The sequence below is a fragment of the Gymnodraco acuticeps genome, unplaced genomic scaffold (genome assembly GCF_902827175.1).
Source record: "Gymnodraco acuticeps unplaced genomic scaffold, fGymAcu1.1, whole genome shotgun sequence".
Taxonomy (NCBI): domain Eukaryota; kingdom Metazoa; phylum Chordata; class Actinopteri; order Perciformes; family Bathydraconidae; genus Gymnodraco; species Gymnodraco acuticeps.
Window position 1 is genome coordinate 207,664 of NW_022991530.1, and position 16,012 is coordinate 223,675.

At 45.9% G+C, this 16,012-nt stretch overlaps 1 protein-coding gene across 5 annotated transcripts in view; it reads right to left on the reverse strand.

The window, feature by feature from the left end:
• rfx6 (regulatory factor X, 6) overlaps positions 1-16,012 on the reverse strand; it is a 29,873-nt gene that overhangs the window by 11,716 nt on the left and 2,145 nt on the right. For 2 of the 5 annotated variants that reach the window (XM_034197103.1, XM_034197102.1), the window contains 9 exons: positions 5,765-5,841; positions 4,788-4,941; positions 3,271-3,394; positions 2,934-2,995; positions 2,730-2,807; positions 2,590-2,617; positions 2,117-2,224; positions 540-617; positions 319-432 (listed from right to left, as the gene is read on the reverse strand). In XM_034197103.1, the coding sequence (XP_034052994.1) occupies positions 319-432; positions 540-617; positions 2,117-2,224; positions 2,590-2,617; positions 2,730-2,807; positions 2,934-2,995; positions 3,271-3,394; positions 4,788-4,941; positions 5,765-5,841 (823 nt within the window). Of the gene's footprint in view, positions 1-318; positions 433-539; positions 618-2,116; positions 2,225-2,589; positions 2,618-2,729; positions 2,808-2,933; positions 2,996-3,270; positions 3,395-4,787; positions 4,942-5,764; positions 6,111-16,012 lie in introns of those variants that run through there. The other 3 variants (XM_034197104.1, XM_034197101.1, XM_034197100.1) reach the window with 3 other exon arrangements.

The window sequence follows — 16,012 nt, forward strand, 5'->3', positions numbered from 1 at the left end:
GTTAGAGTTTCACATTTCGGGAGTTGAGAGGAGAAGAATAAGATCTATCCTCATTCATAACATTCATAAAGGTTATCCCAATGAATAAAACAAACGCTGCAAGACAACTAATGTAAGTGTCCAGCTGCCCAAAGTAAATGGTTATAAATACAACTTGCTGGTAGGCTTAAAACAAAAACAAAAGAAAGTCTCAAACTGGTAAACCGAATAAGCAAACTTCACAATTAACTATTTGTTTAACTGAAAGTGTGAATCTTTTTTAAATGATACTACAACCTGGACCTGCACACAAATTGAAAACAGTATTTTTGTATCAACCTTATAGAGGATGGAGTCACAGACGCAGAAGATGTCGACTATAACCGGGTTCTCCAGCAGCGGCAGCAGGTGGTCGGGCATGCCCTGCCAGAAATGCAGCAGAAAATTCTGAATCTGAAACAAAAACATTACGAAGAGTTAAATGGAGTTTGAGAGGATGTTAAACGGTTGTGCCAGGAACCGCCGAATGCTCTCATGTGATGTGATGGTGTAACTATCACCTCCTCAAAGTTGACGTTAATGGCGTTGTCCAGGATGCACTGGCAGTGTGTTTTATACATCATGATCAGAGTGTCCACCTGCAGAGAAACAATGAAGATCTGACTTTAAGTAAATCAGAAACAAGTCAGTTACAGCCCTCATCAGGCCCGGACTGGCCATCGGGAGGACTGGGAGGTTTCCCGATGGCCTGGCCTGCTAAGTGGCCTGCTGGCCTACGGATTTTTTTATTTTATGTATGTATTGTGAACGCAACGCTGCGCAAATGTGGGTCTGACTCTGCCTCACAGAGGGTGACTGGCTGTCTACATGATGTGGCCTGCCGACATGGCCACTTTCATACAGATCATACTAAAGCCCTCGATTGGTCTGTGTGTCATTCAAGCTCGGGAGGGTGTGTGTTAGTGTATGTGTGGCGCGAGCGAGTGAGATAAAGCGCGCGCACCGGTTACGTGTATTGTTGTTGTTAGCATCTGGTGCTAGCTAGCTAACGGATATAAGGAGCTTTTTCAACAACAAGGTGGAGGAGAGTCCTCTCCAGTCAGACTGAGAGACTGATAACCTCAGCTCAGGTGAGGTAAAGGACTCTCTGAGTGTTTAGATAGTTAACTTAGTCTAAGTTCTCTGTGGGTCTCAAACGGTTTGGTCACCATTTATGTAAACACATATTTCCATTTTGAGGGGGGGAGTGATTAGTAAAATATGCATTAATAATAAAAAATAAAAAACGTTAACTAGGTGAAAAAAGGTAAGATAAACTATTAAAACTTGTTGAGAGCTAAAACTAGTCTTTGCTGCTGCCTCAAAGACGAGCAGGGGGAGAGGGGGGAGAGGGGGGAGACAGGAGAGGCTGGTTCAGGAGTACAGACACACTCACAACTATAAATGAACCAAAAACAAATAAATAAACAAGTTTCAATGTTTTTCCATATTGGATATGGTGTTATTGGTTATGGCCATGTTTTTATGATTTTATGATTATTTAAATGTATACAGTTCTGTTTCATATGGGTGTAGTCTCTTTATTTCCCCCTCAAAATGCACCAGATTAATGCATTTAAGTCCAACATTTAAAAAAAAAATCTTAGCGGGGGAGCATGCCCCCGGAACCCCCTATAGGATTTAAGGTACACCCCCACTTAAAATATGTTCACATAGGTTCCTAAATAGATTTGCACATTTTTTAAAATAGTAACCCATGTCCATATGTTTATTTTTGGGTAGTATATTTAGAGGGCTATCACTACGGGCAGCAACGCTGTAACAATTGACAAATAGATCCAGCAAAATGGCACAAAAAACTGGTAGTGGCCTGGCTGGGTGTATAATTCCCGGCCTGACTTATTGTCCCAGTCCGGCCCTGGCCCTCATTAAACAGCTACTGTGAATTAAATTGTGTTTAGTTCATCAAGCACCTTTTGATTGAAGATTAAGCAAATGTACCAATAGTTTTAACGTGTTGTTTCCCCATCTGGAAGTCAGTTCTCTGCCATGTAGATAAACACTGACAAGCAGCTAATTGAAATTCAGAATATGTTTTACACTGATATGTGGAAATGAATTGATATCTATCACGAACCTTTTCCCTGGAGATGTTTCCCTGCAGCAGGAGATGCTGAGCGTTGGGGAAGTCGGGAAGCAACGTTCCAGTTTTTGAGCTCAAAGAATATTTCCTGGTGAAACCTCCCTGAAAGAAACAACGACATGAGATTGGTCCTTTTGTCATCTTTACGCCATTTCTTTTATTTAAAGAGTAAATTAACAACATCGAAAAATCAGAACGTCTGTTTTGCTGACGAACTGTAGCCCAATGTACTTGATGTCCACAATTAAATAGATATATGTGTAAAACTACATTTTTTTGGATGATTGAAAAGACTATTGTTTGGGAAAGACGTCCTAACAATAGATAATTTATATTTGTATGTATTTTGTTTACTGCGGGAGAAATATAACACATATATAGGAACGCTTTGACAAACCTTCAACCAGAGGGCAGCAAAAATCTGCACGCTTTTGAGTTGTTCTTAAAGTAATATAACGTTCACTCACCTCGTTCTTCAGCTTGCTCCCTGAAAATCTGCAATCAAAGAGAAACAGGTTTCATTTTTTTAAAAATATATCATGCTTTGACATTGAGATCTTTAAACGGGGAGGAAACATCGTAGAGCTGCAAAGAAATAAGATCTGACCTGGTCAACCCTTTTCCAGAGTACACAGAGTGATAGTAAGCGCTGCTCTCTTTGATGCCAATCCCATAGTAATGGTATCTGTACAAGGCAAACATAATAAGAAGGAATACATCAGCCAACATGTTGGAGCTATAGGAGGCATAACAGCTTTCTGTGCATAAAAGATATAAGACATCGAGGCTAAAAGTGACATTTTGCATTTACTTGGAGTGTCCTCTGGTGCCAAGTCTTCTCGTTGTTAGAAGAGGAAACTTCTGTCGGATTGTCTGATGATAAAAGGATATCAATTAATAAATCTAAATTTAAAGTACACTTATAATGAATAATATGTAATGTTTACAACACAAAGTACTTCTTGGGACGTGGAATAACTCTTATTCTCATCGCAATGGGAAACACAAAATCAAACTGTTTAATTCAACTGAAAGCACTTGTGTGTATTTGAGCTTTTGTACATTATTCAGATTCGTTTTGTTCTGATTTTAAAGAGGACATTTTGGCCAAATAAGGTCTGTTTTCTTCTGTGCAAACACTCACACACCTTTCCAAACGTAGCAGCGCAGGCCGGCTCTAGTTTCTCCTTCCTGCAGAAGTCCAGGTAGTGAGCGTAGAGGATGCATCGAGGCAGACACACTCCTTCACACACGATGTAATTCTCCTCCAGCCTGTATACACACATCAGTTAGATATTAAACTTTATAATATATATATAAGAGATACACATACTTACAGAAAAGGTCAAACCAGTAAACAGAACCCACCTCTAAATCCTGCATTTTACTTGCACCATTGTGTCACTTGCACTATTTATGTATTAAAGGTCCCATGTCATGGCCATTTCTACTGATCATAATTCCATTGTTGAGGTCTACTAAAATACATTTACATTGTTTAATGTTCCAAACTCACATTGGTTTCTCACACAGCATCTCTGTCTAGTATGTGTATTCACTCTCTGTCCTAAACGGCTTGTTGGAGCTCCTGCCCCCCCCCCCTGTGAGCCCAGTGGCCGTCTGCGAGACACAGCGAGACACAGCGAAACCCAGCCCGAAACACACACACCCGCAGCCTGGCTGGGAGTTTGTGTGTGTGCCCAGGCTGAGTTCCGCGGTGTCTCGCTGTCTCGCCGACCCCACACCAGTGAGCCAGCTCACACTGTCCCGGCTCACACTCTCCCGCTCCTCGCAGCAGAGAGCTTCGCAACGTCCCGCCGAGTGTGTGAGGAAGTCCACGGATTGGTCCAAACCAATCCGCGGAGCCATTACGTTACGTCACTATACCCGAAATACGTCACTATACCCAAGAAGAAAACAATAGAAAAAGAGAAATGTCCAACGAGGCGTTCTGGGGCAGCATAGACAGGTATTTTCTGTGTTAGAGTTTTACTCGCTACAGGGTGTACTTTGAGGGTTTGTGACTCTGCAGACCGTTCACATGCAGAAAAACCTTCATAACAACAAGGGGACGGGTGATAACAGGAAAAGCATGACATGGGACCTTTAATTCTTGTATATTGCGCTATTGGAGGACACTGTAGCTATTGTGCATATGAAAATAATTAGAATCTTTGAACCTTTGATATGTTAGAGGAAAAAACATACAAACATAAAAGAATTAGAGGACATTGGACTCAGATGTACTGAACAGGCAAAACTCCAACCTAGGGATGTTATATACATATGAAATAATCTTCTGGAGGAAAACATACGAGAAAAATGGGAAAAAGTCGATAAAGGTTTTCCTTTTAGTTCTGTTTAAGAACCGGAAACAACTACGGAATCTTGAAAAGATTATATATATAAGAAGATGTAGATATAGGAAGAGCAGTTTTAGAAATCTGTGTGGACATATCTTCAAAAGTGTTAAAAAATGACCCTTTTTGTTGAGTTTTAAGTTTTCACTTGTGAGTTTTTATGCCTTGTATCCAAAAGTGATTTCATGGTGTCACATCGGGTTGATTTTATTATCGGTTTCTTCCATCTCTTGTAAGATGAAGGAAAGCTTTCTGTGATGTACATCGATGCTGACGAGCAGCTTCTGAGTCGCTGTGTCACCTACCACTGCAGGGTGAGTTGTGTCTGCTTCTTCTTGTCTTTGATGATCTGACTGATGGTTTTCCTGGAGGACGAGATGCTCTGTTTGATGTCCGGGTTAAAGTCCAGGAGGTCCTGGTCTTCCTCTGAGGACGGCGTCTCGTTACTGTCCTCTGCTTCTGCGACAACACACGGACAAATATAGTAAATGGAGAGAAACACTGTGTGTACTTCAATGTGTTTTTGTCAAAAGGTGTGGAAAACACTGGACCATGAGGACAGCTGTTTACCTGTATAACATTTGGGGGAAAACATGAATTGATTAGAGAGGAATCAGGACCTTCATTTTCTTGCACAACTTGACTTTTTGCAGTATTATTCACACAGATGTTTCCATATCACATATCATATTTAAAAAGCATGCTTCTTCTTTAATGGTGTTATTTTGGCTACCCTCTAAAAGAATTGAATTGTGTATTTCATGTTATCATTATATTTGGTTCATTTGACCATTCTTAGGACTTTTACCAGCTATTCAATTGTTATTAACTTAGTGATTGTTTTAGTTCAAACATTTTCAAACAATTTCAATTTCACAATATTAGGCTACATCTATTTTTGTTTAATTGAAATTCAGTCCTAAATTATACATATATATTCAATTTTACATTATTATGATTATTATACGGGACCTATTTCTTTACTTATTAAAATTCAGTAATCTATTCCATTGCTCTTACTCTGTCCTAATGTTTCTGTCTTCATTAAAACCTTATTTTAATGTTTCAAATGTAAGAACATGAATGGGACCTTGTTGTTGTTGCATCATCATGTGGTCAACCTGTGTCTTTTTTCACAGAAAGACATTCACATTTTAAAGTCTTTGATGAGTAAAGATTATTTTAAGAGAATGTGAGGATAGGAAATAAGGAGACTAATATGAAACAGGAACACATCGCCCCATTTGCTCAGAGCAGCAATATTTAATAGTTGTTTAATCACCTGATTTAATCCCAGAATCCTCCTCCTGATGAAAAAGCGTCTGTCCATGAAAGTCTGTGTGTGTTTCTTCTGGTGAGCTGCACAAAGTCTTGGTTAGAGAGTGAATAAGAAAAACTCCGTCTCTGTCTGAACTCTCACTGCTGCGTTTCATCGGCATAGTCACATACAATTAATACAAAGAAGAAGAAGAACCTGATGTAAATAAAAAAGTCCACTGCAGCTCATGTGACTGTGAATCATTAAACTCTGCTCGACAATCCCAACTTCACACAATTCCAAGAAAAGTCAAAAAAGATCACGACGTCCAGCATTTTATGTCCCAGTTATGAAACTAAATAAAAGCAAAAACAACCTGACAAGCTGGCAGAACCTGAGACTAATAAAGCCGTGCTGTGGGAAGGCAGAGCTAATGAAGCCGTGGATGCATTCATCATATTTACAGAAGCCTGGGGCTAATCCAGCTGATGAATGATTAACAGAAAAACCCTCATCCATCTGTCCATCCATCTATGCTGCCGCCCACACTCAGCTGGCCCTTAATGCAAAGTTAGACATGTAAAAAAAACAATTGTCCACTTTGCTTTCATGTCATTTAGATTGTGTTAACTCACATTATAAGACAAATTGATAGTATTGTCATTATGTTAACATATTTCCAGGTTAATTTGAGCCTTTTTTCAGACTTTAACCAGCTTAAATAAAAGGAAAAATAAAGACATGTGTTTTTATTTTAGATCTAGCTAATGTTTTGTTTTCATTATTAACCCTTAGATGCCCTTAGAGTGACTGGATCCTGCACTCGTCCATAAGTGGGTCAAAAATGACCCGTATTAGAATAATATGTGTTTTTATGCCATTTTGGTTACGAAAAAACACTTGTATAATATTTAGTATTATATTTTGGTTCACACTAGAAATATTTTATATTTAATTTTTCACTATTTATAATAAAATAAAATAAAATAACATTTGGAAAAAAGCGTTTTGAACATATTGTCCCAAAGATCTCCGCTATTCTAAGACCCTCACAGTATTCCAGTCCCTTTTCAAAACTCATCTCCTCTTGTCTACTCATAGCCCACCCCACATCAATCCATGCCGGTTGATCAAGTTTGATAGTCCTATACCCCCCCCCCCAACCTTCCCTTATATTGTAAAGCGATGTTGAGTCCTTGAAAAGCCCTATACAAATATAATGTATTATTATTATTATTATACTGACAGGTATCAGATCTTGCTGTGTAAAGTAATCTTCCTGAGAGGTGTCACTTGTGATGTCGTCTGTGTGTCCTACAGTGAATGTATTCCTGACAGCAACAGGTGATAATAATCAAAGGTTCCCAGAGGATCCCATAGGAAATGCATGGGGTAGAAATACAAAAAGTACAATTTCTTAAAATGTAAATGTAAAATGTGAATGGCCTGATATCCAAAACATGTTTTTTGAGGAATAGCTGGAATATGAAATGATAAAAAAATGTAATTACAAAGATACTTCAAGAAAACCACCTCACCGGGTCCAAAAAGACCCACTTATGCATATGTTGATTTGTTTACAGTCCAATTGATTGTTTGGTTTCTAAAATTGTGAAATAACAGTGCAAAAAACACTAGTGGACTGACAGAGCAATTCAGTTTCACAATATTACACCCATTTTTACATTTATTGGAATTCAGTCCCAAACTCATATTCAATTCTAAATCATGTGATTATTATTCTAATCAGTTTACGTCCTCAATGCAAACACATATAGATATAATGCATATTATTAGAAGATGGGCCAATCTGCATAATGAGTACTTTTACTTTCAGCAATTTAAGTATATTTCAATGCTTATATTTTATTTATTTATTTATACTTTTACATCCCCACATGAAGTCTTGACAATCCAGAATCAGAAAGTAGAATTTGTGCAATAATCTCGGGACAATTATTGACTCAAAATTGAGCTCTGATCCAAACTGTGAAGCCGTGTGCAAAAGGGGGCACCAACGTTTGTACTGTCTTAGGAAACTGTCCTATTTTAACATTGACAAAACCATGATGATCATGTTTTATCGTGCTTTTATCGAGTCAATTCTGTCTTTTTCACTAATGTCATGGTTTGGTAACCTGCCTTTAAAGAGCAGGAACTCTCTGAGTCAGATCGTAAAGTGGTCCAGCAGACTGATGGTGAGCCACAGCTAAACCTGGAGACCCTGTACCTCAGGCAGTTACAGCTAAACCTGGAGACCCTGTACCTCAGGCAGTTACAGCTAAACTTGGAGACCCTGTACCTCAGGCAGTTACAGCTCAACTTGGAGACCCTGTACCTCAGGCAGTTACATCTAAACCTGGAGACCCTGTACCTCAGGCAGTTACAGCTAAACCTGGAGACCCTGTACCTCAGGCAGTGACAGCTAAACCTGGAGACCCTGTACCTCAGGCAGTTACAGCTAAACCTGGAGACCCTGTACCTCAGGCAGTTACAGCTAAACCTGGAGACCCTGTACCTCAGGCAGTTACAGCTAAACCTGGAGACCCTGTACCTCAGGTAGTTACAGCTAAACCTGGAGACCCTGTACCTCAGGCAGTGACAGCTAAACCTGGAGACCCTGTACTTCAGGCAGTGACAGCTAAACCTGGAGACCCTGTACCTCAGGCAGTTACAGCTAAACCTGGAGACCCTGTACCTCAGGCAGTGACAGCTAAACCTGGAGACCCTGTTCCTCATGCAGTTACAGCTAAACCTGGAGACCCTGGCTGTACCTCAGGCAGTTACAGCTAAACCTGGAGACCCTGTTCCTCAGGCAGTTACAGCTAAAGCTGGAGACCCTGTACCTCAGGCAGTGACAGCTAAACCTGGAGACCCTGTACTTCAGGCAGTGACAGCTAAACCTGGAGACCCTGTACCTCAGGCAGTTACAGCTAAACCTGGAGACCCTGTACCTCAGACAGTGACAGCTAAACCTGGAGACCCTGTATCTCAGGCAGTTACAGCTAAACCTGGAGACCCTGTACCTCAGGCAGTTACAGCTAAACCTGGAGACCCTGTACCTCAGGCAGTTACAGCTAAACCTGGAGACCCTGTACCTCAGGCAGTTACAGCTAAACCTGGAGACCCTGTACCTCAGGCAGTGACAGCTAAACCTGGAGACCCTGTACTTCAGGCAGTGACAGCTAAACCTGGAGACCCTGTACCTCAGGCAGTTACAGCTAAACCTGGAGACCCTGTACCTCAGACAGTGACAGCTAAACCTGGAGACCCTGGCTGTATCTCAGGCAGTTACAGCTAAACCTGGAGACCCTGGCTGTACCTCAGGCAGTGACAGCTAAACCTGGAGACCCTGTTCCTCATGCAGTTACAGCTAAACCTGGAGACCCTGGCTGTACCTCAGGCAGTTACAGCTAAACCTGGAGACCCTGTTCCTCAGGCAGTTACAGCTAAAGCTGGAGACCCTGTACCTCAGGCAGTGACAGCTAAACCTGGAGACCCTGTACTTCAGGCAGTGACAGCTAAACCTGGAGACCCTGTACCTCAGGCAGTTACAGCTAAACCTGGAAACCCTGTACCTCAGACAGTGACAGCTAAACCTGGAGACCCTGTATCTCAGGCAGTTACAGCTAAACCTGGAGACCCTGGCTGTACCTCAGGCAGTGACAGCTAAACCTGGAGACCCTGTTCCTCATGCAGTTACAGCTAAACCTGGAGACCCTGGCTGTACCTCAGGCAGTTACAGCTAAACCTGGAGACCCTGTTCCTCAGGCAGTTACAGCTAAAGCTGGAGACCCTGTACCTCAGGCAGTTACAGCTAAACCTGGAGACCCTGTACCTCAGGCAGTTACAGCTAAACCTGGAGACCCTGTACCTCAGGCAGTGACAGCTAAACTTGGAGACCCTGTACCTCAGGCAGTTACAGCTAAACCTGGAGACCCTGTACCTCAGGCAGTTACAGCTAAACCTGGAGACCCTGTACCTCAGGCAGTTACAGCTAAACCTGGAGACCCTGTTTCCTCAGGCAGTTACAGCTAAACCTGGAGACCCTGTACCTCAGGCAGTTACAGCTAAACCTGGAGACCCTGTTCCTCAGGCAGTTACAGCTAAACCTGGAGACCCTGTACCTCAGGCAGTTACAGCTAAACCTGGAGACCCTGTTCCTCAGGCTGTTACAGCTAAACCTGGAGACAGTTACAGCTAAACCTGGAGACCCTGGCTGTACCTCAGGCAGTTACAGCTAAACCTGGAGACCCTGTACCTCAGGCAGTTACAGCTAAACTTGGAGACCCTGTACCTCAGGCAGTGACAGCAAAACCCGGAGACCCTGTACCTCAGGCAGTTACAGCTAAACTTGGAGACCCTGTACCTCAGGCAGTGACAGCTAAACTTGGAGAACCTGTACCTCAGGCAGTTACAGCTAAACCTGGAGTCCCTGTATCTCAGGCAGTGACAGCAAAACCCGGAGACCCTGTACCTCAGGCAGTTACAACTAAACTTGGAGACCCTGTACCTCAGGCAGTTACAGCTAAACCTGGAGACCCTGTACCTCAGGCAGTGACAGCTAAACCTGGAGACCCTGTATCTCAGGCAGTGACAGCAAAACCCGGAGACCCTGTACCTCAGGCAGTTACAGCTAAACCTGGAGACCCTGTACCTCAGGCAGTTACAGCTAAACCTGGAGACCCTGTACCTCAGGCAGTTACAGCTAAACTTGGAGACCCTGTACCTCAGGCAGTGACAGCTAAACCTGGAGACCCTGTACCTCAGGCAGTTACAGCTAAACCTGGAGACCCTGTACCTCAGGCAGTGACAGCTAAACCTGGAGACCCTGTACCTCACGCAGTTACAGCTAAACTTGGAGACCCTGTTCCTCAGGCAGTTACAGCTAAACCTGGAGACCCTGTACCTCAGGCAGTTACAGCTAAACCTGGAGACCCTGTACCTCAGGCAGTGACAGCTAAACCTGGGGACCCTGTACCTCAGGCAGTTACAGCTAAACCTGGAGACCCTGTTCCTCAGGCAGTTACAGCAAAACCTGGAGACCCTGTTCCTCAGGCAGTTACAGCTAAACCTGGAGACCCTGTTCCGCAGGCTGTTACAGCTAAACCTGGAGACCCTGTACCTCAGGCAGTTACAGCTAAACCTGGAGACCCTGTACCTCAGGCAGTTACAGCTAAACCTGGAGACCCTGTACCTCAGGCAGTTACAGCTAAACCTGGAGACCCTGTACCTCAGGCAGTTATAGCTAAACCTGGAGACCCTGTTCCTCAGGCAGTTACAGCTAAACCTGGAGACCCTGTACCTCAGGCAGTTACAGCTAAACCTGGAGACCCTGTACCTCAGGCAGTTATAGCTAAACCTGGAGACCCTGTTCCTCAGGCAGTTACAGCTAAACCTGGAGACCCTGTACCTCAGGCAGTTACAGCTAAACCTGGAGACCCTGTTCCTCAGGCAGTTACAGCTAAACCTGGAGACCCTGTTCCTCAGGCTGTTACAGCTAAACCTGGAGACAGTTACAGCTAAACCTGGAGACCCTGGCTGTACCTCAGGCAGTTACAGCTAAACCTGGAGACCCTGTTCCTCAGGCAGTTACAGCTAAACCTGGAGACCCTGTTCCTCAGGCTGTTACAGCTAAACCTGGAGACAGTTACAGCTAAACCTGGAGACCCTGTACCTCAGGCAGTGACAGCTAAACCTGGAGACCCTGTATCTCAGGCAGTGACAGCAAAACCCAGAGACCCTGTACCTCAGGCAGTTACAGCTAAACCTGGAGACCCTGGCTGTACCTCAGGCAGTTACAGCTAAACCTGGAGACCCTGTACCTCAGGCAGTGACAGCTAAACCTGGAGACCCTGTACCTCAGGCAGTGACAGCTAAACCTGGAGTCCCTGTATCTCAGGCAGTTACAGCTAAACCTGGAGACCCTGTACCTCAGGCAGTTACAGCTAAACTTGGAGACCCTGTACCTCAGGCAGTTACAGCTAAACCTGGAGTCCCTGTATCTCAGGCAGTGACAGCAAAACCCGGAGACCCTGTACCTCAGGCAGTTACAGCTAAACTTAGAGACCCTGTACCTCAGGCAGTTACAGCTAAACCTGGAGACCCTGTACCTCAGGCAGTTACAGCTAAACCTGGAGACCCTGTACCTCAGGCAGTGACAGCTAAACCTGGAGACCCTGTACCTCAGGCAGTGACAGCAAAACCCGGAGACCCTGTACCTCAGGCAGTTACAGCTAAACCTGGAGACCCTGTACCTCAGGCAGTGACAGCTAAACCTGGAGACCCTGTACCTCAGGCAGTGACAGCTAAACCTGGAGACCCTGTACCTCACGCAGTTACAGCTAAACTTGGAGACCCTGTTCCTCAGGCAGTTACAGCTAAACCTGGAGACCCTGTACCTCAGGCAGTTACAGCTAAACCTGGAGACCCTGTTCCTCAGGCAGTTACAGCTAAACCTGGAGACCCTGTACCTCAGGCAGTTACAGCTAAACCTGGAGACCCTGTTCCTCAGGCAGTTACAGCTAACCTGGAGACCCTGTACCTCAGGCAGTTACAGCTAAACCTGGAGACCCTGTTCCTCAGGCAGTTACAGCTAAACCTGGAGACCCTGTACCTCAGGCAGTTACAGCTAAACCTGGAGACCCTGGCTGTACCTCAGGCAGTTACAGCTAAACCTGGAGACCCTGTTCCTCAGGCAGTTACAGCTAAAGCTGGAGACCCTGTACCTCAGGCAGTTACAGCTAAACCTGGAGACCCTGTACCTCAGGCAGTTACAGCTAAACCTGGAGACCCTGTACCTCAGGCAGTGACAGCTAAACTTGGAGACCCTGTACCTCAGGCAGTTACAGCTAAACCTGGAGACCCTGTACCTCAGGCAGTTACAGCTAAACCTGGAGACCCTGTACCTCAGGTAGTTACAGCTAAACCTGGAGACCCTGTACCTCAGGCAGTGACAGCTAAACCTGGAGACCCTGTACTTCAGGCAGTGACAGCTAAACCTGGAGACCCTGTACCTCAGGCAGTTACAGCTAAACCTGGAGACCCTGTACCTCAGGCAGTGACAGCTAAACCTGGAGACCCTGTTCCTCATGCAGTTACAGCTAAACCTGGAGACCCTGGCTGTACCTCAGGCAGTTACAGCTAAACCTGGAGACCCTGTTCCTCAGGCAGTTACAGCTAAAGCTGGAGACCCTGTACCTCAGGCAGTGACAGCTAAACCTGGAGACCCTGTACCTCAGGCAGTGACAGCTAAACCTGGAGACCCTGTACCTCAGGCAGTTACAGCTAAACCTGGAGACCCTGTACCTCAGGCAGTGACAGCTAAACCTGGAGACCCTGTATCTCAGGCAGTTACAGCTAAACCTGGAGACCCTGTACCTCAGGCAGTTACAGCTAAACCTGGAGACCCTGTACCTCAGGCAGTTACAGCTAAACCTGGAGACCCTGTACCTCAGGTAGTTACAGCTAAACCTGGAGACCCTGTACCTCAGGCAGTGACAGCTAAACCTGGAGACCCTGTACTTCAGGCAGTGACAGCTAAACCTGGAGACCCTGTACCTCAGGCAGTTACAGCTAAACCTGGAGACCCTGTACCTCAGACAGTGACAGCTAACCTGGAGACCCTGGCTGTATCTCAGGCAGTTACAGCTAAACCTGGAGACCCTGGCTGTACCTCAGGCAGTGACAGCTAAACCTGGAGACCCTGTTCCTCATGCAGTTACAGCTAAACCTGGAGACCCTGGCTGTAACTCAGGCAGTTACAGCTAAACCTGGAGACCCTGTTCCTCAGGCAGTTACAGCTAAAGCTGGAGACCCTGTACCTCAGGCAGTGACAGCTAAACCTGGAGACCCTGTACTTCAGGCAGTGACAGCTAAACCTGGAGACCCTGTACCTCAGGCAGTTACAGCTAAACCTGGAAACCCTGTACCTCAGACAGTGACAGCTAAACCTGGAGACCCTGTACCTCAGGCAGTTACAGCTAAACCTGGAGACCCTGGCTGTACCTCAGGCAGTGACAGCTAAACCTGGAGACCCTGTTCCTCATGCAGTTACAGCTAAACCTGGAGACCCTGGCTGTACCTCAGGCAGTTACAGCTAAACCTGGAGACCCTGTTCCTCAGGCAGTTACAGCTAAAGCTGGAGACCCTGTACCTCAGGCAGTTACAGCTAAACCTGGAGACCCTGTACCTCAGGCAGTTACAGCTAAACCTGGAGACCCTGTACCTCAGGCAGTGACAGCTAAACTTGGAGACCCTGTACCTCAGGCAGTTACAGCTAAACCTGGAGACCCTGTACCTCAGGCAGTTACAGCTAAACCTGGAGACCCTGTACCTCAGGCAGTTACAGCTAAACCTGGAGACCCTGTTCCTCAGGCAGTTACAGCTAAACCTGGAGACCCTGTACCTCAGGCAGTTACAGCTAAACCTGGAGACCCTGTTCCTCAGGCAGTTACAGCTAAACCTGGAGACCCTGTACCTCAGGCAGTTACAGCTAAACCTGGAGACCCTGTTCCTCAGGCTGTTACAGCTAAACCTGGAGACAGTTACAGCTAAACCTGGAGACCCTGGCTGTACCTCAGGCAGTTACAGCTAAACCTGGAGACCCTGTACCTCAGGCAGTTACAGCTAAACTTGGAGACCCTGTACCTCAGGCAGTGACAGCAAAACCCGGAGACCCTGTACCTCAGGCAGTTACAGCTAAACTTGGAGACCCTGTACCTCAGGCAGTGACAGCTAAACTTGGAGAACCTGTACCTCAGGCAGTTACAGCTAAACCTGGAGTCCCTGTATCTCAGGCAGTGACAGCAAAACCCGGAGACCCTGTACCTCAGGCAGTTACAACTAAACTTGGAGACCCTGTACCTCAGGCAGTTACAGCTAAACCTGGAGACCCTGTACCTCAGGCAGTGACAGCTAAACCCGGAGACCCTGTACCTCAGGCAGTGACAGCTAAACCCGGAGACCCTGTACCTCAGGCAGTTACAGCTAAACCTGGAGACCCTGTACCTCAGGCAGTTACAGCTAAACCTGGAGACCCTGTACCTCAGGCAGTTACAGCTAAACTTGGAGACCCTGTACCTCAGGCAGTGACAGCTAAACCTGGAGACCCTGTACCTCAGGCAGTTACAGCTAAACCTGGAGACCCTGTACCTCAGGCAGTGACAGCTAAACCTGGAGACCCTGTACCTCACGCAGTTACAGCTAAACTTGGAGACCCTGTTCCTCAGGCAGTTACGGCTAAACCTGGAGACCCTGTACCTCAGGCAGTTACAGCTAAACCTGGAGACCCTGTACCTCAGGCAGTGACAGCTAAACCTGGGGACCCTGTACCTCAGGCAGTTACAGCTAAACCTGGAGACCCTGTTCCTCAGGCAGTTACAGCAAAACCTGGAGACCCTGTTCCTCAGGCAGTTACAGCTAAACCTGGAGACCCTGTTCCGCAGGCTGTTACAGCTAAACCTGGAGACCCTGTACCTCAGGCAGTTACAGCTAAACCTGGAGACCCTGTACCTCAGGCAGTTACAGCTAAACCTGGAGACCCTGTACCTCAGGCAGTTATAGCTAAACCTGGAGACCCTGTACCTCAGGCAGTTACAGCTAAACCTGGAGACCCTGTACCTCAGGCAGTTACAGCTAAACCTGGAGACCCTGTTCCTCAGGCAGTTACAGCTAAACCTGGAGACCCTGTTCCTCAGGCTGTTACAGCTAAACCTGGAGACAGTTACAGCTAAACCTGGAGACCCTGGCTGTACCTCAGGCAGTTACAGCTAAACCTGGAGACCCTGTTCCTCAGGCAGTTACAGCTAAACCTGGAGACCCTGTTCCTCAGGCTGTTACAGCTAAACCTGGAGACAGTTACAGCTAAACCTGGAGACCCTGGCTGTACCTCAGGCAGTGACAGCTAAACCTGGAGACCCTGTATCTCAGGCAGTGACAGCAAAACCCAGAGACCCTGTACCTCAGGCAGTTACAGCTAAACCTGGAGACCCTGGCTGTACCTCAGGCAGTTACAGCTAAACCTGGAGACCCTGTACCTCAGGCAGTGACAGCTAAACCTGGAGACCCTGTACCTCAGGCAGTGACAGCTAAACCTGGAGTCCCTGTATCTCAGGCAGTTACAGCTAAACCTGGAGACCCTGTACCTCAGGCAGTTACAGCTAAACTTGGAGACCCTGTACCTCAGGCAGTTACAGCTAAACCTGGAGTCCCTGTATCTCAGGCAGTGACAGCAAAACCCGGAGACCCTGTACCTCAGGCAGTTACAGCTAA